At 38.6% G+C, this 26,064-nt stretch overlaps 3 protein-coding genes and 1 long non-coding RNA gene across 5 annotated transcripts in view; 3 read left to right on the forward strand and 1 right to left on the reverse strand.

Moving 5' to 3' along the window:
* The first annotated feature begins 7,889 nt into the window (after positions 1–7,889).
* Positions 7,890–10,971, forward strand: LOC105179640. Its single transcript, XM_011103279.1, has 5 exons — positions 7,890–7,943; positions 8,254–8,566; positions 9,222–9,571; positions 9,752–10,227; positions 10,698–10,971. The coding sequence occupies exons 1-5, from the start codon at positions 7,890–7,892 to the stop codon at positions 10,969–10,971; spliced, it is 1,467 nt and encodes a 488-aa protein (XP_011101581.1).
* A 2,651-nt stretch (positions 10,972–13,622) lies between these two features.
* LOC105179641 lies at positions 13,623–15,851 on the reverse strand. The gene is made up of 3 exons (XM_011103280.1): positions 14,730–15,851; positions 14,329–14,637; positions 13,623–13,754 (listed from the first exon to the last, which is right to left on the reverse strand). Exons 1-3 carry the CDS (start codon positions 15,849–15,851, stop codon positions 13,623–13,625), a joined length of 1,563 nt encoding a protein of 520 aa, XP_011101582.1.
* A 2,073-nt stretch (positions 15,852–17,924) lies between these two features.
* LOC105179630 lies at positions 17,925–20,576 on the forward strand. The gene is made up of 4 exons (XR_849326.2): positions 17,925–18,512; positions 18,852–18,919; positions 19,232–19,418; positions 20,537–20,576. It is a non-coding gene; the product is annotated as an uncharacterized LOC105179630 (long non-coding RNA).
* A 3,199-nt stretch (positions 20,577–23,775) lies between these two features.
* Positions 23,776–26,064, forward strand: part of LOC110011362 (dnaJ homolog subfamily C GRV2-like) — a 3,632-nt gene continuing 1,343 nt past the window's right edge. Inside the window, exon 1 of one of the 2 annotated variants that reach the window (XM_020691371.1) lies at positions 23,776–23,870. The gene's annotated coding sequence lies outside the window, so the exon portion shown is untranslated. Of the gene's footprint in view, positions 23,871–25,149; positions 25,256–26,064 lie in introns of those variants that run through there. The other variant, XM_020691370.1, reaches the window with a different exon arrangement.

Genomic DNA, 26,064 nt, shown 5'->3' on the forward strand with positions numbered 1-26,064 from the left:
ATTCATCCATTGCCTTGTTTATATACGATCACTACGTGAGTCAATTGTCATTACTATGATTTATGGAGCTACGGAGGTGGCAGATAGGAGGGAGTTATGGGGTTCCCTAGAGCCTATTGCCATGCAGACTGTGGATATCCCGTGGCTTATTGGAGGGAATTTCAATGAAGTACGAGACATTAGTGAAATATGTGGAGCATCGGGAGACATTCGAATGGCAATGGAAGAGTTTAACAATTGCGTTCAGAATGCAGGTTTACTACCATTACCCATGCAGGGAGAATGGTATACATGGCACAACTGCAGTGCAAGCCCACGGAATCTTTGGAAAAGGTTGGATCGATTGATGATTAATGATAGATGGATGGCTCGATTCCCAACATCTTTTTACACTAGCCTCACTCCACGTACTTCAGATCACTCACCGCTGGTGCTATACGGGGATAGTTAACAATAATATGGAGGTATGTTTCGATTCGATAATTACCTCACCCAATCACCAGAGTTTATTCCAAGTGTGCAGCAGGTTTGGCAACATAATATTATTGGAGAGCCTATGTATGCGGTAACGAGGAAACTTAAAGCGCTTAAACCGGTGTTTCGAGAGCAGAGGAGGAATAAGGGAGACTTATCACATAATGTCCAGCTGGCAAAAGGGTTTCTTGAGATGGCACAAATACTGGTCAGTTCAAACAGGCAGGATGAATTATTCTTGCAGCTGGAACATTGTTGACGATTCATACTAGCCAAAGCAACCAAACTTGAACAAAGTATGCTCCAACAGCGAGTAAAAATGCAGTGGATGAAGGGGGGTGACCAGTGCTCCCAGGTATTCTTTCGTAAGATTGCTCAACGAAGATCGGCGCGAAGAATCTTACAAATCAATGATGATCATGGAACCACTCACACAGAACCACAAGCGGTAGTCAATGAGTTTGTCATGTACTATCAAAACCTGCTTGGTGGGGAACAAAGGAGAGACGTGATTGATCTGCGATTTCTTCGACCATGGGTTAGACATCTATTAAGTGAAGAGGAGGTTCACTCTTTACTCTTGCCATTCACACACCAGTGGATGTCAAGCAGGCAGTTTTTGACATTGTTGAGGATAAGGCACCGGGCCGGATGGATATTCATCGGGCTTTTTCAAAGCTGCATGGCCTATAGTGGGGCAGGAAGTGACCTCGGCAGTGCTGGATTTCTTTAATACGGGATGAATTCTGAAATAGATAAATACTACACTTTTGGCGCTTATACCCAAGGTTTCCCCTATGAACGTGGGTGATTTTCGCCCTATATATTGCTGTAATGTGTTATATAAGATTATTGCCAAACTCATTGTCCAACGGTCGAGTGTGATATTAGAGAAACTAATTAGTCCATGCCAAGCGGCTTCTATGCCCGGACGAAGCATTGGGGACAATATAATGTTGGTGCAGGAGTTATTTACAGGCTACAACCAGGCCCGTCTACCACCACAGTGTGCTTTGAAAGTGGACATTCGAAAGGCATACGACACGGTGGAGTAGGATTTTCTGATCACGGTGATGGAGTTATTTGGGTTCCCCCCTAATTTTTTGAAGTGGATTGAGGTGTGTGTTACTACAACTTCATTTTCTGTTGGACTGAATGGGAAACCACATGGTTTCTTTAAGGGGGCCAGAGGGCTCCTCCTACAGGGAGATCCTCTTTCGCCATACCTGTTCGTGCTTGTAATGGAAGTACTACACTTGGTTTCCTACAGTTAATGGAGCAGGATGAATTATTTTCCTTCCACTGGAAATGGGTTTTGCTGATGATTTGTTGTTATTCTATCATGCTGATATGGACTCTATTGGAGTCTTTAAAACAGGATTGGATCGATTTACTATATGGTCAGGGCTCAAGCTAAACGTACAGAAAAGTCATCTTATTATCTCACGTTCAGCCCAAGGACATTGCGAGGAGATGCTGACAGCACTCGGGTTTTAGGAGGGTGTCTTCCCGATGAGGTATTTGGGGCTTCCTATCTTATCCTCTCGCTTAACAATTGCTGATTGTCGTCCATTATTGGTGAAAATTGATAAATGAATTGCTGGTTGGGAGGGTATTACACTGTCATATGCTGGTAGAGTACAAATTATTAAATGTATACTCATGTCTCTAAGTTTATATTGGGCTTCAGCGTTCATACTGCCAAAGAAAGTTACCAATGAAATTGAGAAGAGGCTAAGAACTTTCTTGTGGAAAGGGACTTCAACCAGTGGTTATGCCAAGGTTGCTTGGAAAGACCTATGCCGGCCAAAGGAGGAGGGATTCAAGGTATTACTCTCTTGAATCGTGCATTAATGGCTAAGAAACTGTGTGATATCATCAGGTGCGATAGGACCTCGATATGGGTTAAATAGCTCTACCAGGGTCGATTACGAGATACTTCCATCTGGACGATTAGAGAGCATGGAGGATCATGGGGATGGCGGATCTTCCTTCGATCTATGGTGGATTTTAAATAGGAGATTCTACCTATGGCAGGACTCATGGCATCATCTGGGACCCCTTAGTGACACATTCCCACGTGGACCGAGGTTACTTGGATTAGAGGAGTCAGCTAAACTCAGTACTGTTATTACTGGAGGAGAGTGGCAGTGGTCCCCTATCACAGACTTTGAGTGTTTGGAAATCACACATGCACTACCCACTATCCATGGAGGGGAGGACCGCATTATTTGGAGATTCGACCATGGGATTCCTACAGCACAGACTCTTTATAGGCTTTTTGATCCGCCTGGACGGAAAGTAGACTGGTCTTCACTACTTTCGGGATTCCTCAAGATTCCACGTCACTTATTTATCCTATGGCTTGCTATTCTTGGTAAGTTGGCTACGACGGATAAACCATAGCTAGCCCACCTTGGCTCGTGCATTTTGTGTAGCGAGGGAGCGACGGAGACACATGATCACTTATTTTTTCAGTGCAGATTTAGTCGACAATGTCTAGCAGAAATTCAGAAAATAGTACGATTCTCGTGGCCAAATAGAGATTGGATGACGGATATTACATGGGCGTCCCGGAGATGGAGGAGTAAGCACATTATTAACATGTCTTACCGAGCACTTTTAGCATCATGTGTTTACCACAGCATCATGTGTTTACCACATTTGGAAGGAGAGGAATTTAAGACGATTTGAGCAAACCGAAAGGATACCCAACACCATGGCAGTAGTTATTATCGAGGATATCAAGCAGCGGATACATACATTACTTTACCTAGTTCTGTCAGTACTCGATCTTTATTTAGACTTTGGCGTATCCCTTGGCCTATCGAGAGAGACACCAACTGATGACCACCATGTTGTACTGTACTACTATGTTATTAATGAAACTTACATTTACCCAAAAAAAAAAACCCATTCAAAACAGCTATATTTTGAACGTTCTAAGAATTCGACGAAAGGTGACCCAAACGTTGGTCTAGACCCAAGCATTTGTGTTGCAAATTTGCTAAGCATAATAATAACTTCAAGTTAGTATAAAAGGGAAACAAACTTGTTTCAATAAAATCGTGCAAAACAGCTAAATTTTGAACGTTCTCAGAATTCGATGAAACTTGACCCAAACGTTGGTCTAGACCCAAGCATTTGTGTTGTAAATTTGTTAAGCATGATAATAACTACAAGTTAGTATAAAAGGGAAACAAACTTGCTTTAATAAAACCGTGCAGAACAACTAAATTTTAAACATTCTCAGAATTCGACGAAACTTGACCAAAACGTAGATCTAGACCCAATCGAGAATGATGTCATGAGATGCAAGAATTCGACGAAACTTGACCCAAACGAAGGTCTAGACCCAAGAATTTGTGTGACAAATTTTCTAAGCGTAATAATAACTACCAGTAAATATAAAGGGAAACAAACTTGTTTTAATAAAACCGTGCAAAACAGCTATATTTTGAACGTTCTTAGAATTCGATGAAAGATGACCCAAACGTTGGTCTAGACCCAAGTATTTGTGTTGCAAATTTGCTAAGCGTAATAATAACTTCAAATTAGTATAAAAGGGAAACAAATTTGTTTCAATAAAATCGTGCAAAACAGCTAAATTTTGAACGTTCTCATACTTCAATGAAAATTGGCCCAAACGTTGGTCTAGACCCAAGCATTTGTGCTATAAATTTCTTAAGCGTAATAATAACTACAAGTTAGTATAAAAGGGAAACAAACTTGTTTTAATAAAATCGTGGAAAACAGCTAAATTTTGAGCATTCTCAGAATTCGACGAAACTTGACCCAGACGTAGGTCTAGACCCAAGAATTTGTGTGTTAAATTTTGCTAAGCAAAATAATAACTACAAGTTAGTATAAAAGGGAAACAAACTTGTTTTAATAAAACTGTGCAAAACAGTTAAATTTTGAATGTTCTCAAAATTCGACGAAACTTGACCCAAACGTTGGTCTAGACCCAAGCATTTGTGTTATAAATTTGTTAAGTGTAATAATAACTACAAGTTATTATAAAAGGAAAACAAACTTGTTTTAATAAAACCGTGGAAAACAGCTAAATTTTGAGCGTTCTCAGAATTCGACGAAACATGACCCAAACTTAGGTCTGGACCCACGAATTTGTGTGTTAAATTTCCTAAGCGAAATAATAACTACAAGTTAGTATAAAAGGGAAACAAACTTAATTTAATAAAATCGTGCAAAACAGTTAAATTTTGAATGTTTTCAGAATTCGACGAAACTTGACCCAATGTTGGTCTAGACCAAAGCATTTGTATTGTAAATTTGCTAAGGGTAATAGTAACTACAAGTTAGTATAAAAGGGAAGCAAACTTGCTTAAATAAAACCGTGCATAACAACTAAATTTTGAACGTTCTCGGAATTCGATGAAACTTGACCCAAAAGTAGATCTAGACCCAAGCATTTGTATTATACATTTGCTAAGCGTAATAATAACTATAAGTAAATATAAAAGGGAAACAAACTTGTTTTGATAAAATAGTGCAAAACAGCGATATTTTGGACGTTCTCAGAATTCGACGAAACTTGATCCAAACGTTGGTCTAAACCCAAGCATTTGTGTCGTAAATTTGCTAAGCGTAATAATAACTACAAGTTAGTATAAAAGGGAAACAAACTTGCTTTAATAAACCGTGCAAAACAGCTAACTTTTGAACGTTCTCAGAATTCAAAGAAACTTGACCCAATCGCAGGTCTAGACCCAAGCATTTGTATTGTTAATTTTCAAACCGTAATAATAACTACAAGTTAGTATAAAAGGAAAACAAACTTGGTTTAATAAAACCGTGCAAAACTGCTAAATTTTGAACATTCTCAGAATTCGACAAAACTTGACCCAAACGTTGGTCTAGACCAAAGCATTTGTGTTGTAAATTTGCTAAGGGTAATAGTAACTACAAGTTAGTATAAAAGGGAAACAAACTTGTTTTAATAAAACCGTGCAGAACAGCTACATTTTGAACGTTCTCAGAATTCGACGAAACTTGACCCAAACGTAGATCTAGACCCAAGCATTTGTGTTATGCATTTGTTAAGCGTAATAATAACTACAAGTAAATCTAAAAGGGAAACAAACTTGTTTTAATAAAACCGTGCATAACAGCTAACTTTTGAACATTCTCAGAATTCGACGAAACTTGACCCAAACGTAGATCTAGACCCAAGAATTTGTGTGTTAAATTTTCTAAGCGAAATAATAACTACAAGTTAGTATAAAAGGGATTCAAACTTGCTTTAATAAAACAGTTAAATTTTGAACGTTCTCAGAATTCGACAAAACTTGTCCCAATCTCAGGTCTAGATCCCAAGCATTTGTATTGTAAAATTTATAAGCGTAATAATAATTACAAGTTAGTATAAAAGGAAAACAAACTTGGTTTAATAAAACCAAGCAAAACTGCTGAATTTTGAACATTCTCAGAATTCGACGAAACTTGACCCAGACGTTGGTCTAGACCAAAGTATGTGTTGTAAATTTGTTAAGCGTAATAATAACTACAAGTTAGTACAAAAGGGAAACAAACTAGTTTTAATAAAAACGTGCAAAACAGCTAAATTTTGAGCATTCTCAGAATTTGACGAAACTTGACCCAAACGTAGGTCTAGACCCAAGAATTTGTGTGTTAAATTTTCTAAGCGAAATAATAACTACAAGTTAGTATAAAAGGGAAACAAGATTGTTTCAATAAACCGTGCAAAACAGCTAAATTTGAAGCGTTCTTGGAATTCGGCGAAACTTGACCCAAACGAAGGTCTAGACCCAAGAATTTGTGTGTTAAATTTTCTAAGCGAAATAATAACTAGAATTTGTGTGTTAAATTTTCTAAGCGAAATAATAACTATAAGTTAGTATAAAAGGGAAACAAACTTGCTGTAATAAAACCGTGCAAAATTAGGGTTTGGCGACATCAAAGGGGAATGTTCAACATGATAGAGTTCATTCACCTTGCCCATTCTATAATCGACGAAGGAGATACTGAATCAATGGCAGCACTTAGTGAGTTGAAATCCAAATGGGAATCAAGATTTGGGAAGGAGGCAGTTATGCGATGTTTTTCGATAACGGCACCAGTCCTTCCTAAGCCTAGACGTCAGGTATGGCGAAACTTACTGTCGTCGTCGTTGTCGGTTGCAGATTCGATGGAAAACAGAACAGGAATGAAGGTTGATAATCAGTCGTCGCGCAGCAGCACTTCCGGCAAGATAGGTGAACGAATTTTAACGGAAACGTGGGTAAAGATGGTGGGTCTGCTGCTGGCACGTTTTCGACCAATCTGACGGTTTTCCGGCCGACGAATACAGTGAACAATGTGCTACCAGAGAGAATTGAGAAGACGCCGGAATTTGCTGATGAGCATGACACAACATTTGATGCGGACGCTGACATCAGTGCTGACCTATGTGATGATGTAAGTAATGACACAAGCGCTTATGCAACTGCTGATGTAATGCATGACATAAGCAATACTATGGACAAAATTAGTACTCTTCCTACACAAGAACGCTCTTTTCCCACGGGTTTGTTTGTGGGTAATATTTCGTTGAATACACACTCCAATATGAGCATTGATGACAAAATTACTGATGCTTTCAATAATTCATCTCGGAAGACACTTTCATACATACCTCCAACAATACAAAATGGTGAAGTGGTGGTGAGACCTACGATGGAAACTATTCGCAATGGATCTACAAAATGGAAAACCACAGCGGTTGGTTATTTTTTGGGAAACTCCCGTATTTTTATCATGTTAAAAACTTTGCCTACTCCGTTTGGTCGGAGTTGTGGGAGGTAAAGGCTACAACGAATGGTTTTTTCTTCTTCCAGTTCAAAACTGTTGCATATATGGAAGAAGCAATTGAAGGAGGACTGTGGTTGTTTCAAAGACAACCAATTGTGATGCAGAAATGGGAGCCAGGGATGGTGATGAGGAAATTAAAACATACACAAGTCCCTGTTTGGATAAAATTGAGACACTTATCGGTAGAATTATGGACTGAGGAGGGCCTCAGTATAGTGGCCAACGGTATTGACAAACCCCTATATCCAGATGTGATTACAACGGCATGCACAAGATTGGACTTCGCTCGTGTATGCGTGATGTTGGATGTGAGCTCAAAATTAACTAAACATATTATCATTATGACGCCGGACGAGGAAGGGGGAGAGACACCGTGCAAAATTGACGTGGAATATGAGTGGATACCTCCCAAATGTACAAACTGTATGACATTAGGGCACTCGGTTAAGGACTGTGCACTCAATAAACCATCCAAACCAATTATACCACTGGTGACTGTTTACGTTCCTAAACCAGGAGTTGTGAGGCCGCCACCAATGCCTGACCAGGAGACAATACCACCAGAATGAGATCCAAGCAGAGAGATGGTTGTGAACCTCCTCGTGGTGGTGGCGAAAGGCCGAGTCGAAAGGGGAAGGGTAAGAAAATTATCGTATACAATACGTTTGATGCTCTACACTTACTTGATGATGTAGATGAGATGTCACGGGGTCCTAATCAAAGCAGCCCCATTCCTGGTGACCCATGTTGAATGCAGCAATATGGAATGTTCATGGCCTGAACAAAATAGACCATCAACTAGCAGTGAAGGATATTGTTGCTGAGTTCAGGTTACAATTCCTTAGTCTTCTTGAAACTCGTGTTCGTATTAATAATGTAGCTGTTATTCAATCTTTCTTATTACCCAATTGGAAATGGTTTGTGGATTATTGACTGGTTGGTAATCAGCTTTGGATTGCGTGGGATGATAACTTTATTGATGTTGATGTTGCTGAATGTGGTACGCAATTCATCCATTGCCTTGTTTATATACGGTCACTACGTGAGTCAATTGCCATTACTATGATTTATGGAGCTACGGAGGTGACAGACAAGAGGGAGTTATGGGATTCCCTAGTGACTATTGCCATGCAGACTGTTGATATCCCGTGGCTTATTGGAGGGGATTTCAATGCGGTACGAGATCTTAGTGAAATATGTGGAGCATCGGGAGACATTCAAATGGCAATGAAAGAGTTTAATGACTGCATTCAGAATGCAGGTTTACTACCATTACCCATGCAGGGAGAATGGTATACGTGGCATAACTGCAGTGCAAGTCCACGGAATCTTTGGAAAAGGTTGGAGCGAATGATGATTAATGATAGATGGTTGGCTCGATTCCCAACATCTTTTTACACTAGCCTCACCCCACGTACTTCAGATCACTTACCGCTGGTTCTATACGGGGATAGTCAACAACAATATGGAGGTATGTTTCGATTCGATAATTACCTCACCTTATCACTAGTGTTTATTCCCAGTATGCAGCAGGTTTGGCAACATAACATTATTGGGGTGCCTATGTATGCGGTAACAAGAAAACTCAAAGCACTTAAATTGGTTTTAGAGAGCAGAGGAGGAATAAGAAAGACTTATCACATAATGTCCAGTTGGCTAAAGGGTTTCTTGAGATGGCACAACTGCTTGTCAGTTCTAACAGACAGGATGAATTATTCTTGCAGCTGGAACATTGTTGCTGATTCATACTAGGCAAAGCAGCCAAACTTGAACAAAGTATGCTCCAACAGCGAGCAAAAATGCAGTGGATGAAGGGGGCGACCAGTGCTCCCAGGTATTCTTTCGTCAGATTGCTCAACGGAGATCGACGAGGAGAATCTTACAAATCAATGATGATCATGGAGCCACTTACACAGAACCACAAGCGGTAGTCGATGAGTTTGTCATGTACTACCAAAACCTGCTTGGTGGGGAAAGAAGGAGAGACGTAATAGATCTACGGTTCCTTCGACCATGGGTGAGACATCTATTAAATGAAGAGGACGTTAGCTCTTTACTCTTGCCATTTACACCAACGGATGTCAAGCAGGCAGTTTTTGACATTGCGGAGGATAAGGCACCGGGGCCGGACGGATATTCATCGGGCTTTTTCAAAGCTGCATGGCCTATAGTGGGGCAGGAAGTGACGTCGGCAGTGCTGGATTTCTTTACTACGGGACGAATTCTGAAGCAGATAAATACTACACTTCTGGCGCTTATACCCAAGGTACACTCTCTTATGACCGTTGGTGATTTTTGTCCTATATCTTGCTGTAATGTGTTATATAAGATTATCGCCAAACTCATTATCCAACGGTTGAGTGTGATATTGGACAAACTAATTAGTCCGTGCCAAGCGGCATTTGTGCCCGGTCGAAGCATTGAAGACAATATTATGTTGGCGCAGGAGCTATTTATAGGCTACAACCAGGCTCTACCACCCCAGTGTGCCTTAAAAGTGGACATTCGAAAGGCATACGACACGGTGGAGTGGGATTTTATGATCGCGGTGATGGAGTTATTTGGGTTCCCCTCTAATTTCGTGAAGTGGATTGAGGTGTGTGTTACTACAACTTCATTTTCTGTTGGGCTGAATGGGAAACCTCATGGTTTCTTTAAGGGGGCTAGAGGGCTTCGACAAGGAGATCCTCTTTCGCCATACTTGTTCGTGCTTGTAATGGAAGTACTACACTTGGGTTTCCTACAGTTGATTGATCAGGATGAATTATTTTCCTTCCACTGGAAATGTGATACATCCAGGGTTTTTCAGTTGGGCTTTGTTGATGACTTGTTGTTATTCTGTCATGCTTATATGGACTCTATTGGAGTCATTAAAACAGGATTGGGTCGATTTGCTATATGGTCGGGGCTCAGGCTGAACGTGTAGAAAAGCTATCTTACAATCTCACGTTCAGCCCAAGGATTGCGCGAGGAGATGCTAACAACACTCGGGTTTCAGGAGGGTATCTTACCGATAAGGTATTTGGGGCTACCTCTCTTATCATCTCGCTTAAGAATTGCTGATTGTCTTCCATTATTAGTGAAAATTGATAAACGTATTGCTGGTTGGAAGGGTATTGCACTGTCTTATGCTGGTAGGGTACAAATTATTAGATCTTACTCATGTCGCTAAGTTTATATTGGGCATCGGCGTTCATACTGCCAAAGAAAGTTACAAACGAAATTGAGAAAAGGCTGCGAACTTTCTTGTGGAAAGGGACATCAACCAATGGTTATGCCAAGGTTGCGTGGAAAGACCTGTGTCGGCCGAAGGAAGAGGGAGGCCTAGGATTCAAGGATATTATTATCTTAAATCGTGCATTAATGGCTAAGAAACTATGTGATATTATCAGGTGCGATAGGACCTCGATATGGGTGGAATGGTTGTACCAGGGTCGTTTACGAGGTACTTCCATCTGGACGATTAGAGAGCATGGAGGATCATGGGTATGGCGCAATTACGAGGTACTTCCATCTGGACGATTAGAGAGCATGGAGGATCATGGGTATGGCGCAAAATCCTCCGTTTTTACGGATCTTCCTCCGATCTATGGTGGATTATTAGATAGGAGATGTGAGGAGATTCTACTTGTGGCAAGACCCATGGCATCATCTGGGACCCCTTAGTGACAGATTCCCACGTGGACCGAGATTACTTGGATTGGAGGAGTCAGCTAAACTCAGTACGGTGATTAGTGGAGGAGAGTGGCATTGGCCCTCTATCACAGATTTTGAGTGTTCGGAAATCACACATGTACTACCCACTATCCATGGAGGGGAGGACCGTATTATTTCGAGGTTCAATCATGGGCTTCCTACAGCTCACGCTCTTTACAGGCTTTTTGATCCACCTGGACCGAAAGTAGACTGGTCCTCGCTTCTTTCGGGATCCCTCAAGATTTCACGTCACTTATTCATCCTATGGCTTGCTATTCTTGGCAAGTTGGCTACGACGGATAAACCATGACTAGCCCACCTTGGCCCGTGTATTCTATTCTATGCAGGAGCGACGGAGACACATGGCCACTTATTTTTACAGTGTAGATTTAGTCGACAGTGTCTCACAAAAATTCGGAAAATGGTACGATTCTCGTGGCCCAATAGAGACTGGATGACGGATATTACATGGGCGTCCCGAAAATGGAGGGGTAAGCACATTATTAACATGTCTTACCGAGCGCTATTAGCATCATGTGTTTACCACATCTGGAAGGAGAGGAATTTGAGACGATTCGAGCAAACCGAAAGGACACCCAGCACCATGGCAGTAGTAATTATTAAGGACATCAGGCAGCGGATACATAGCATTACTTTACCTAGTTTAGTCAGTACACGAGCTTTATTTAGACTTTGGCATATCCCTTGGCCTGTCGGGGGAGACACCAACTGATAACCACCATGTTGTATTATACTATTATTTCATTAATGAAACTTACATTTACCCAAAAAAAAATAGACATAGGGGTGTTTTGCCTATTTTCAAATCAGAAGGGGGGCTTTTGCTGAGTTTTTAAATTACATGGGGGTTTTATGCAATTTGGCCCAAATAATTACATTGTCTTTTCATGAGATCGATATAATTACACGTAGATCTCATGTGGTTTGGAAATTTACATTTAGTACTCATGAGGTTTGTTTTCCTCTAATAAATTTACCCATCTGTCACTTAAAACTCATAAAAATTGCTAATATTTTTTTTTAAAAAAGGATGACAATTCATATTTACGCCCAATTGACTTATTATTGACTTATTTCAAGTAAAATAATACTTTCTGACTAAACTAGAAAATATACTTCCTTACATGCATTAACATGTGAAGATGCAGGGTAGTTTGGCTATAAAAAGATTTGTTTGACCTGCAATAAGTCAATAATAAGTGAATTGGGGGTAATAATGGATTTTCATTCAATTTTTTATTCATATAGCAAATTCTATGAAGTTTGAGTAACATAAACAAATTTTATGAATACTATATTTAATTTTTTCAAATTACATAAAATTTACGTGTTGTTACACCAAACCTTAAGAATGGGAGGTGCAACTATCCCATACAATATATGTTATCTCATATAACTTTGTATCAAACATTAAGACCAAGTTTTTCATACAAAATCGACTCTAGTTCAACAAACATAGTACTATAATATATTTTCATAAATATGACTAAAGAGTGATTTTAACTCACACAATCATATGAATCAATCCATTGACCTCTAAAATAAATAACAATAGCAATATTATTTTGCTATGCCATATTTCCACAACAAAATAAAATATATATATAAAAACTTGAGTTAATAACATTTATAACAAAAACAACGAAATGTATAAATATAAAAAAATTTTAGTATAAGGAACTTACTATACTAGTTTTGATTGTAAAAATCCTCAATTGAAAATGTCAAATAAAATAAAATAACATTTTGGATCAAATGCACTTTCCATCCCTAAAGTATACATAAAATCGTCATATATACCCCTTTAAACTATAAAATATAAACATAAAATCGTCATATATACCCCTTTAAACTATAAAATATAACAAACTCCCTCATAATATGGACCAAAAGTTTTATAACAAAAATACCCTTATTGTTTGCACCCTCTAAAATATGTTTATTATAGTCATCACAAAAAAAACATAATCTCAATTATTATAATTTTTTATTTAAAATAAATATTATCCAAAATTTATGTTCACGGACAGTCCAAATTGATGTGTCCCGTAACCGGCCTTGGTAAAGCCATTGAACCCAGATGGATGTCTTGTCACACCGAATAACATCACATAATTTCTTGCTCATTAATACGCGATTCAAGGTAGAGATGTCCTTGAACCCAAGTCCCCCCTCATCTGCCGGTCGACACACATCTTTCCAGCTACCTTGGTGTAGCCACTAGACGTCGTACCCTTCCATAGGAAATTCCTCAACCTCTTCTCAATTTCATTGATAACTTTCTTAGGTAGTATAAATGCAGATACCCAGTATAAACTCAATGCTGAAAGTACAGATTTGATGATTTGTACCCGCCCAGCATATGATAATGAAATCCCTTCCCATCCAGTAATGCGTGCATCGATTTTTGAAATAAGAGGCTGATAGTCAGAGATAGACAGTCTAGAAGAGATTAAGGGGAGACCCAGATACCTCATCGGTAGATGCCCCTCTTGGAAGCCCAAAATCTCCAACATCTGATCTTTCAGTTCTTGAGCCGAATGGGAGATGATTAAGTGGCTTTTTTGAACATTCAGCCTAAGGCCTGACACCTCCGCAAACTAGTCCATTCCCTCCTTGAAGACTCTGATGGAGTCAAAGTCAGCTCGGCAGAAAAGAAGTAGGTCGTCTGCAAATCCCATCTGGAAAACCTTGGAACTCTCACACTTCAAATGATAGGTGAATTGCATGTCCTGCTCAATTCGTTGCAGGAATCCCAAATGTAAAGCTTCCATAACGAGGACAAACAGATAAGGTGATAGTGGGTCTCCCTATCGTAATCCTGACAAACAGATAAGGTGATAGTGGGTCTCCCTATCGTAATCCTCTTGCTCCAGTAAAGAACCCATGAGGTTACTTACCTTTACCCAAAAAAAATAACCCATGAGGTTTTCCATTGAGACCAATCAAGAATGATGTCGTGGGAACACACTTCTCGATCCACCTTGTGGACTTAGGTGGGAATCCGAACAACTGCAAAACTGCTAACAAAAAGTCCCACTCCACCGTATCATAGGCCTTCCTGATATCCACTTTAAGCGTGCATCTGGGAGGTAGGCGCATCTGGTTATAGCCCGAGAATAGTTCCTGGGCTAACATAATGTTGTCCCCAATGCTTCTTCCCGAAATAAAAGCTGTCTGACAGGGGCTAATAATCTTGTCTAGCAAAACACTAAGTCTCTGAACAAGTAGTTTCGCAATGATTTTGTATAAAACATTGCAACATGAAATCGGTCTAAAATCATTAACCGACATAGGAGTGTGTACCTTTGGTATTAAAGCCAAAATTGTGGAGTTGATCTGTTTCAGTAGTTTTCCGGTAGAAAAGAAATCCAGAACCGCCCTCGTTACTTCTTCCCCCACCACAGGCCAAGCCGCCTTAAAAAACCCTAACGAGTAACCATCAGGTCCCGGCGCCTTGTCTTTAGCGATATCAAACACTGCTTGTTTCACATCATTCGGCGATAATGGTAGGAGTAAGTGGCTAGCTTCCTCATCAGTAATACAGTGCCTCACCCCTGGTCTAAGGTATCGAATATCCACTGTCAACCGTCGTCTGGTACCTCCTAAAAGGTTCTGATAGTATGAGACAAACTCATGGCGACCTCCCCTTGATCCGTGTGTGTGGTACCATTCTCATCATTGATCTGCAAGATTCTCCTCATTACTTGTCTCTGAGCAATCTTATGAAAGAAAACCCTGGAACATTGGTCTCCGTCTTTCATCCACTGCATCTTAGCTCTTTGCTGCAACATAATTTGTTCGAGTTTTGTCGCTTTAGCATAAATGATTCGACAACAATATTCCAGGAGTAAGTAGAGCTCATTCTGTCTGTCAGAGCTCACCAATTGTTGTGCTTCATCGAGAAAACCTTTAGCTAATTGGACATTCAGCGTCAAATCCCACTTATTCCTCCTCTGTAGTCGGAAGACCGATTTAAATGCCTTCAGTTTACATGTCACGGCATCCATAAGTATACCAACAACCTCATGATGCCAAATGCTCTGTACATTGGGAATGAACTCAGGTGAAAGGGCCAGATAGTTATCAAATCGAAACATACCTCCATTAAGTTGTTGTGAATCCCCATGTAGAACCAGTGGCGAGTAGTCAGATGTCCGTGTTGTAAGACTATGATAGGATGAGGTAGGGAACCTTGCCAGCCAACGATCATTAATAAGAATCCGATCCAACCGCTTCCATAAACTCCGCGCGGTTGTACTGCAATTATGCCATGTAAACCATTCACCTTGCATTGGAAGTGGAATCAGGCCCGCCTCCAGAATACCGTTATTAAATTCTGCTGTGGCCATTCTTATATCTCCTGAAATGCCACATACCTCATTAAGGTCTCGTACTGCATTAAAGTCCCCTCCCACCAACCATGGGACGTCTGAGCACTGCTGAGCGAGTGTCTCCAGTGCAGTCCACAAAATCTGATGGTCAGTCACCTCAGTTGCACTATAAACAACAGTAACAATAACAGATTCATTGACAGCTCTACTAGTGATACGACATTGCACGAATTGTTCACCCAGGTCAAGAACATGGACATCAATAAAATTCTCATCCCACGCTAGCCATATACGGTTTCCATTGGAATTATAATCAGCAAACCACTTCCATTGAGGTAGCAAATAGGACTGTATATGCATAACATTATTCAGTTGAACACGCGTTTCAAGTATGCCCAAGAAATATAACCTGAATTCTGAGACAAGGTCCTTTAATGCAAGCCGATGGTCTCGTTTATTCAGCCCACGGACATTCCACACGGCAAGGTTCAACATGGGTTATGATTAATGGGGCTGCTTGTGTTAGGACCCCTCGAGGATTCACCTGCGTCATCAATTAATTCAAAGCATCAAAGGGCATATAAATAACCAATGCCTTACCCCTATCATCGTGTTTGGCATTTTTGCATTCCCTAAGCATTTCTCCCTCCTCACGTCTCGGTATGTCAACCATTGTCGGTCTCATCGATTTTCTGCTCTTTTCATTATTTGGTTGTGGTAGAGGAATATTTGTTTTTGCCACATACATAGCTACTGGTGGTTTACTCGGTTTGTGTGGCTTGTTAGTGGACAGTCATTTGCCATGTGCAAAGTCATACAGTTTGTGCATTTTGGGGGTAGCTATTCGTATTCAACATCGACTTTACAAGTTGTTTTCCCTCTATTTTCATCTGATGTCATGACTATGATATGTTTTGTCAACTTTTGTGCTACATCAATCATCACACATACACGAGCGAAATCCAATCTCGTGCATGCTCTCGTTATTGCATCCGGGTAAAGAGGTTTACCCACTCCACTAGCAACCGTACTGAATCCATCAGTAGTCCAATATTCTATAGGAAGGTGTCTAAGTTTAATCCAAACAGGTACATGCTTATGTTGGAGCTTTCTCATGGCCATACATGGTTTCCACTTTTGCAAAACTATTGGTTGTCCTTGGAATAACCAAGGTCCCCCTTCGATCACGTCTTCCATATCAATAAGTGTTTTAAATTGAAAGAAAAAGAATCCATTAGCTGTCGCTGTGACCTCCCTCAGTGCTTGCCACATCGAATGAGCGTATTCCTTCAGATGATGATAAAGCGACTTTTTTCCCTGAAAATATCCGACAGTCGTAGTTTTCCAACATTTGGATCCATCACGTACTGTGTCCAAGGACGGCCGTACTATAGTTTTCCCATTTTGAACCGTTGGGGCGATAAAAGATAACGTTTTACAGGACGAATTATTAAACGCGTGGGCAATTTTATCTTCATCAATCGCATTAGGGCTAGCATGTAGTGGTATGTTCCCAACAAATAATCCAGTCGGAATAGTTCTTAAGCCTATCATACAATATTGTTGTATCTCAAGGTTCTTATAATATGGATGGAGGGAGCTATATAGACTGCTATATTTTAAATATTTATGCATGTAATTTAATATAAAAATTATAAGTTATATAATATACTTTTTTATAAAATTAAATTGAGCTTGTAAATAATTTTCTTTGTAAAACATATTTTCATATTGAACTTGTAAACTTTTTCTTATGTATTATATAGTTTATATAAAGTTATACATTTTGAACATTATCGTTTAAATAAAAATTTGAGTGAAAATTTTAAAATTACTAAAAGTAGTTTTGAGAGAGATTTTTTAATTAAATATACTTAGGAAGTGAAACAAAAAACATAAAAATAAGTTAAAAGGGTGTTTTTATTCTGTCAACACTAAATTATTTTTTTACGGGAACTTTATTATAAACAAAAATTTGAGTGAAAATTTTAAAATTACTAAAAGTAGTTTGAGAGAGATTTTTTTAATTAAATATACTTAGAAAGTGAAACAAAAAATATAAAAATAAGTTAAAAGAGTGTTTTTATTCTGTCAACACTAAATTATTTTTTTACGGGAACTTTTGTTATAATAAACATAATTTAGTGGTCAAAATCTATAATAAAAATTTTATAATTTTGTAAAAGGTTTATTAGCGGTAAGATGGTCGCATGGTAAAACATATTTCAACTCTCTCCTCTCTCTCTCTCTCTCTCTCTCTCTAGGGTTTTGTTTTTCATCGATTGCACGAAAAATTCCCCAATTGGTCGTATCCATTCGATCGAAATGGTAAGCAAATGCGCGTTCCTGATTTCCAATTAGCTTATACGCTATTGTTGGCTTACCATTCGATCGAAATGGTAAGCAAATGCGCGTTCCTGATTTCCAATTAGCTTATACGCTATTGTTGGCTTACCGATTTTGTATCTCGTGCTGTGATTATCGAATGTTTTGGTTTAATTTTGTAGGAATATGGAGGCGGAGATTTGGAAGCGAAAATTGACATGTTGGTTTAATTTTGTAGGAATATGGAGGCGGAGATTTGGAAGCGAAAATTGACATGTTGCTGAATGTGGAGAAGTAGATGAGGCAAGTAGGTGATGTTGCAGGTACGACGAAGGCCGTCACACCTCTTGAAATTCTTCTTCTCACACCTCAAACAATACCCCTCAGTTTCTCCCTCCAAGAAAGCCAAAGCCGGCGAAGGAGAGACGCCGCAGTTCAGTCCTCCCACCGCCAAAATACCCTCACCCAACCCCACCATCAAACCATTTCCCTTCTCCTCTGTTCACTTCTTCGAGGAAAAAGTTTAAAGAAAGCAGGTGAAGTTCATGGTGGTATGGCCGACTCAAGGGTTCGAATGTGATGGTACGGCAGCACCCGCGGGAGAAGCAGCTGAGGATGTGGGTACAAATCCAAGAAAGGAAAACCCCGCTGGAAAAAACCCTTAAACCACCGTTTTCTCCCCATCATCAAACCCCACCCACACTCACATGGTGAAACCCTCTCACCTTCATTTCTTTTTTCTTGTGTTCATTTCTCACCCAAAAAACAGAGTAAAGAAAACCAAGAAAAGCAGGGGGGAGAGACAGAGCGAGAAGGAGGCCTCAAATTATGGTATTGCGAAATGTTACTGCTGTTTGAACAATCCTTCTTGGCCCAATATTTTCTCATTGTTCATATATTGATAGATAAAGAAGGAATACTGGAATACTCTCTGTTGATGTCCTAAGTTTGCTCTCACTTCCTTGCTTGCAAATACCTTCTCCCTCCATCTTACATGTCATCTTTATCTTGCTTTCTAGTGCTTCTTTCATTTAATTTTTGCTTTGACAATCCTAATGTGTTTAACTTGCTCTATATAATCAGTAATTTTCTTCTACTTAAAATTAGAAAAATGTTGCTAAGGATTGTTGGAACAGTTTACATCTGAATTTGATGAATGTCTTCTTCTAGGTTTGGGATTACACTGGTTTTGGATATACAAGGTACAATGCCAGAGACATTAACAAAGAAATACTAGGGTAAGCACAATTCTGCAACTGTCTCCCTCTGTGATGAAACCTATAATGTTCACAGATTATCTTGTTTGTGGTTTTCATTTAGGTGTATTGTGGAGAATAAAGTGCTTCATAGATCTTTATTATCATGCTTCATAGGCCTTTCCCTCTTTTTGTTTTTTTTTCTTTTTTCGTTTAATCCGTAATACCCAAACCTGAGGATATGTGTCTGTATAATTATCCCGTAATCTTCCTTTGTTATTCCAGCTCTTAAGATGTGACAATTTGTAAGACATGAGCATTTATCTAAATCATGAGCGCTCCATGGTTGCTCAGGTGTCATTGCTAAGAGGATATAAATCAGACAGGAGACTTGCAAACTCGACAATGATGGCAATTCTGGATGGCTTTCAGAAGGCATATTCCGTTGATTTCAGACCACTCAATGTACTACGCGCTGCTGCATTCCAAGGGGCTCATTATATTTCACCATTGAAAAGGCAAATAATCTCGTATGCATCTGGTGAGCAGAGCAGAGATTTCTTCTTATGACTTGTAACAGTTAATTTTCAGAACCATGCTAGTTCTTTTTGAATGATGAATTCTATTACATGAAGTTTTAATGGAAGCCACTTTTTCTTTTATGATGTTTGGTCCCCTTGACCTGTCCAAATCCAATTTTTCACCCCTCTTTATCTTCTAATTCAAGAACCAGCTTCAATTTCTGATGGTTTTAAGGGCCTTCACAGTTTAACATTGTTGGTTATTACCACGAACAGTTCAGTCTCCTTTCCAAGTTGAATACATTCATCTAATACCATATTGTGAGTGAGAGGCTGTTTCTGCTGTTTGAACAATCCTCAAATTAGGATTTTCTGTACAGTTTGGTCTTATGTAGACGTTATTCGTGATAGTCCTGTATTTAGTCAGTTTGGGTAATATTGAAGCTGATGAGCTTCTGCTCGAATATTGTTTCATTTGGTAATTTACTGAGTTGTGGAGCTTTCTGAGTACATGTATCATGAATGATTATGCTACTCAAGATTGATTTATGATCAGCTACCCCCAAAACACTTTCATTTTTTTTTCTCGAAAATATTCAACTTGTTAATAGATCTGAAACTTATGCGAACCGATTCATTAGTTCATTGGTAGTGCTAGCTATTCTTTTGAGTGGATGGGTGGGCTGGTCCTCGTCCTATGTTTATCTTTTTAATGTTGTTCAAGGGTTGAAGGAGTATAATATTTGGGAGTAATTGGGTAGTATTAAGTTAAGCACTAGTAGCACAATGACATTGGGAGGAGAATAAATGGAACATAATTATTGTCAAAATCTTTTAGGTACCTTTGAGGACTTACCATGCTGGCGATCAATATAACAAAGCACGACGGTCTTGTTTATAAGAGTGTCACTTTTTGCTGTGTTTGTGTGCATGTAATGATTCATGTTGTTCTTAGTTGTATGATGCCCTTATAAGTTCATGATTGATGGTTGGTTAAGGCTTCGTCTTAACAACTACTTATCTTTTTAAGCAATGCATTGGTTGTTCATATATATATATGTGTGTGTGTGTGTAGACATTTGCCACATCTAATGCATTTGTCAACGTCTTTGTGTTTCAATGTTTCTGGACCACATAGGTAACCAAGCTTGTACACTCGTTTGAGGAAGGTTCGGAGGAATGGTCCAAGAAGGTGGTAGAGCTTGAGGATTCATGAAGACTTTAGAAGTAAGTTCTATTTGTAATTTATTTATCCAACAATGGCGAATGATGCACAGTACACTAATTCCTCTTGTGAGCATGCAGTTTGGTTGTGGAATTTCAAAATTATCTGTTTGTCTTATGTCTTCATGCATGCTGGGCGCGAATGGAAGGTGTATGAGGTGGCAAAGACGGTCTTTGAAAACAATTACACAGAAACTAGAAAGTCTTTGCAAAATGATAATGGTGGTAAAAAGTTGATCATTTTCTTGGCTTTCACTCTTCATTTCATCCATCAAGCATTCCTTTATATGTTTGCATTGTTATCTTGAGTTCTTGATATTTATCATCTACATTATGGGGTTGTGATTTTCTTTTTATCTATGGCAAGTTTGTTCCTTTGATAAATAGTGTTGGATGCTTTTTTAGTGGTTTTCAATTACTTTACTACTGTGGTGTGGTGTTTCTCATCTTGTTTAATTTGGTTGTGCTTTTATGTTATCTCATTCAAGTAAAACGATGTGTATTGTGTTCTTTGTGGTATATCAAGCTCTGTGAGACATGTTTTGTTGTCGGGATGTCTGTAATTGTTTAGCATTTTAGGATTAGACTCTTGGTTCAATTGAAATTACATGAAACTTCTCATATTCTAATTTTGATTTGAACAGCCCAATTCACCTTCCAAATGAGATAAAACCATTTCAAAAGTAAAGAATTCCATGACATATATGTAGTGTTAATTAACACATTGGAACCAGAGGGTAACTTTTTTTAAAATTTTTGTTCATCTTTTGTTATCCTATCAAACTACTTTTGTTTTGTTTTCTTTTGCCAGTTACTATCAAACTACTTCCGTTTATATTATTTTTTAGTAATTTGACAAATAAATGTGATTTAGGAAGTCATAAGATTGAGACATGAATGCGCACTAGCGTTATGTGATTGTTGCTTTAATTAACTGTGGAGTCGTTGAGGCATAATTTCATGCATTTTGAATTGCTTTGAAAGAGAGTTGGAATTTCTTTGCTTCTACTAAATCTTAGGATTCTTGTGAGATCATATTTGTTTGCTAAAACTCTACCCGATTGATCCTTATATCCCTAACAGGGGACATGCATCCATTTTGAAAAATTCAAAGGCCCTTCCCCTTCCAGAAAAAAAAGAAAGAAAGAAAGAAAAGTAAGAAAAAGGAAATTACATCTACTCCGCTGGTTTAGGTCACTTAGTAACTGGGTAACTTCATCACAAATGTTGTTATTCACGTAAAACGGTGGCCGGAGCTATGAGTATGCAAAGCACTTTAGGTAAAACGTCTTTTGGTTGAGTAACCGGGTGCCTTCACCACAAGTGTTGTCATTCGCGTAAAAAGGCCAGAATGCGATGTTTTTTGGTTGAGTAACCGGGTGCCTTCACCACAAGTGTTGTCATTCGCGTCAAAAGACCAGAAAACGGCCTAAAGAACACAAGTCGCGGGCAAAAACAAAGGAAAAAAAAAAGAAAATAAAAGCCGTGACTAAAGCAAAAGGGGAAGAAAAAAGAAAAAAAATTCATTAGTGGCCAAAGAAAAGAAAGAAAAGCGGAATCTGTCCCGACTAGGTAGGTGTGAGGAGATAAAAGGGTATTGTGCTAGCATCGAGGATGATAACACTTTGAAATCCATAGATTTTGTGGAAGCTTGATTGTCCTCCTCTATACTTGGCAAAACGAAGTGTTGTGATGTGATTTGCCTCTTACCCTCGTTATGATAAGTTAGCATTTGCATAATGTGTTGCGGCGTTTGTGTTTTGAGATTACGTGCACATAGTATTTCATTTTGTTGGAGGCAATAACTTTAATGACATTGCGGCAGTCCTTTCTTTTCTTTATTGATTTATTAAAAAATTGTCACATTTTTTTGGTGCTGAAAATTTTGTGTGTAAAATCCTCTACTTTGGCATGCCTTTTCTTATGTGACTACTATTTTTGGTTGGGAGGAGGAGGAGATAGATTCTGGCCTTGTATTTATTGTAACAATATTTAAATTCTATATTATTATAGTTTTCTTTAATCTTAATTAATTATTCCCTTTAGATTGCCATCCCAGCAGGGTGAGGGTGCAAGTTCAGTATGTAGCAGTAGTGCATCTTACATGACCGCCCCTTAAAAGGAAAATGTATGTGCTTGCATGTAAGAGTTAAAGAAGTCTACCATGGTGCATATAGACAAGTATTATAAATTTTTCACTTCTAATCTATACTGGCCCATGAATGCGGTTTATCCAGGTATGTGAGGTTGGGAATCATTGTTAACTAATAATTGATAATAAAATCAGATTCCTTTTTTGTGTTCCATCTTCTGTTAAACTCTTTAATGAAGTTCATCAGATACCTTTCAGTTACATTTGCTACACTTGGTGAGAACACCAGATGATGTCGCTGGATGTGCTTCTTAGTGCTGGTGTTCGGTGGTGCAGGTGACTATTTATATGCTATCATATCATCTTTATCATTTGTCCCCTACACTCTTATGCAGAACCCATTCATTCATTGGTAGTGCGATCTATTCTTTCGAGGGGCTAGGTGTGTTAGTGCTCTCCTGCATTTATCTTTTTATGCTATTGAAGTGTTGAAGGAGTAAAATTCAAGTCCATACTCGACAATAGATATTGGGTGGTATTGAGTTATGAGCTCACAGCAAGGTGTTTTAAATGAAAAAAAGATTACATCATGAGAAGAATATATGGAACATAAGTACTGTAAAAATCTTTTAGGTACCTTTGAGGACTTAGCATTCTGCTAGGGATTTTCTTATCCATTGAAAATCAACAGATACAATTAGATACCATCATTTGTAATTAGGTCTGTGTTACTTTTTGTTGCCCTGCATCTTTAGTGATTTAATCTTTGGTTGCATTGTAAGTCACTCTCTTAAATCAATGCTTTTCTTGACTACTGGTGCAAAAAGCTCGATACTTTGTTGTCACTTCCCAAGAGCTTATCACTCGGGGTTCAGTCCTGGTAAGTCGCTTGTACTGGCTTAATTCCTATCGATATTTATGTTGATCTATCTAGAGAAGTTATTTAATATCAATATCTGAAATTAAAGTGCTTATTCTGTTTATTCGATCTTATTGTTTTAGGATATTATTGTTGTGGAGATGCTGCTGATATGGCTAATACTGAATCGTTGACCGTTGCAAGAGAAGCTGCAATACATAGTGCAGCTATTAGGTGTCCTCCAATGGTGTCTCGCTTCCAGTTATCATATGATCTTGCAGTCTCGTTATGTTCTAGGTTTGTTTTCTTTTCTTATGTGTGATCCTCTTCTGGTATCACGCAGAAATGGTCTCTTGGAAATTTAGTATTTTACCAGCATTCCTTTTCTTGTTATGCCCCTGTGCAAAAACCTAGTAAGATAATAATTATTATTTAAAATTGAAATATATGCAAATAATTGCTTCATTTATGTAATATATGACTTTTGATCACAATTGGAATGCTAATTACTGTGTCGCGCTGTAGAATGATGCATGTTAGTTGGAGCTAAATGAAGGTAATTTGGTGGATATCTCTAAGTCATAAAGTATCAGAGCATTTTAGAGGATGCTTGATGGTTTTGACTTTTTGAGTGCAATAATGGCAATATACTAAAATTGTCCACAACAGTAGACATACTGTCCCCATATTCTTTTACTATTCCTTTCTCGAATTATGATATGCCTGTTGCTATGTAAATTGTTGAACTTATGTACATGAGCATGCAATTGCAATCTCTGGGAAGCTCTGTGAGTACATGTATCATGAATGATTATGCTAGTCAAGATTGGTTTATGATCAGCTACCCCCAAAACCCTTCTATTGCATTTGGTCTCTAAAATGTGCAACTTGTTAATAGATCTAGATCTGAAACTTTGAAATAATTAAGCAGGCTGTTCAATTTGAGAATTGGAGTTCATTGGATTTAGGCCTTTAATTGGTATCCTTTTGTCTATACCTGTATCATCCAGAATGGTACCGTGATGCCAATCAGGATCACCATGAACTCTGTGCTTCCTGTTTCCATCATGTCTGCTGACTTGTATTGAACTACTCTAGCTCTTTGCGGATCTTGGGGGATCTTCAATAGCACTGTAGTGTTGTTTATATATCAAACTACTGCTGAACTGATGGAGTTGAATTAGTATCTAGTTTCTATAGAGACTAATTACTGGACTACAGACTATGATCATGATCATTCTGTTGCAGTTTTTCGCCACAGAATATGAAATAAAGTAATTTCTACTGTGATAACGAAGAATTTTTCGCTCTTATGATCATCTACATTTCTTAGACTAAATATATTATTAATTAGTTACTGAACGAGGTTCTTTCTTATTTACTTTGTTATTTAAATAGGATATCTTATGTAGAGAAATTTTTGGTTTTCCTGCGCCAAAGGGACAAATAATAACATGGAAGGAGTCTTTACTTGATACACCTACCTATAGTTGGGTATGCTTGTTTTACAATGTTCCTAAAACGGGCGTGTTCTTTTTCAGGTAGGAGATGTGGCATTGTCCATATTGCACAGTACGGTAGCCGCTCATTCAGATATAGATGATGCTGGAGAGATTGTTACGCCAACCCCCAGAGTAAAGAGGATCTTGTCAAGCTCACGTTGTCTTCCACATGTTGCACAAGTAATATTTTTAAGTGCCTGTCCTTCTATTGGTTGTGTGTGCTCTTGTCCCAATTTGGCCAACTGAAAAATCTACTCAGACTTATTAGAATAAAAAATTGCTAAAAACGCAGAAAGTTATGCTTATTATTGTATCTTTTGTTTATCTACCTGGAGAGCCTAAAAAATGTAAAGGTTGATATGTGGTTTCAAATAAGTTCCATCAACCTTTGTCCTCAAATATTTGAGATTTTCAATCTGGCAGTTCTATGATTTGTATTCGCTTAGGGCTAGTAAGTCAAGGATTATGTTGATGGATATGCGAGGGTGGTGTACAGCATTTCCGACTTCTGTTAAAAGAGTTCTAAATTTTGCTTGTACGTAGATCTAGTACAAGTTGGTTCAAAAGAATTATGAAGGGGCTGTTCATTTTGTGTTTCCCTTCCCTCAATCTTTACTTGCTTCAATGAGCAGGCCATTCTTTCACGTACATAAAGCACTGGGCCCCTTAAAGCATTCCTTTGGTTATGAGCTTGGTTACATGAAAGATTGATGTGTGGCACGTAGAGTAAAATAAGATCAGAGCTTTATCCATTTAAAATGGGAGTCAGTTGTCCGGTATTTATGCTTATCGTCACATGAGATGCACATTGGAGACTGATTGAGCAAACAATTGTAGAAGGGTCACTGGAACTGTTGCACCTCTTTAAACTAAAATATAGTTTCCATGTAATATGCACTTAGGATATCCGCGTGTACTTGTATCCTTAAACTCCTGGTGTTTTAAAGATGCAACTTTTCATATTCTCTTGTGCCTTTTCATGGTAATTA

The sequence above is a fragment of the Sesamum indicum genome, unplaced genomic scaffold (assembly GCF_000512975.1).
Source record: "Sesamum indicum cultivar Zhongzhi No. 13 unplaced genomic scaffold, S_indicum_v1.0 scaffold00184, whole genome shotgun sequence".
NCBI classification, from domain to species: domain Eukaryota; kingdom Viridiplantae; phylum Streptophyta; class Magnoliopsida; order Lamiales; family Pedaliaceae; genus Sesamum; species Sesamum indicum.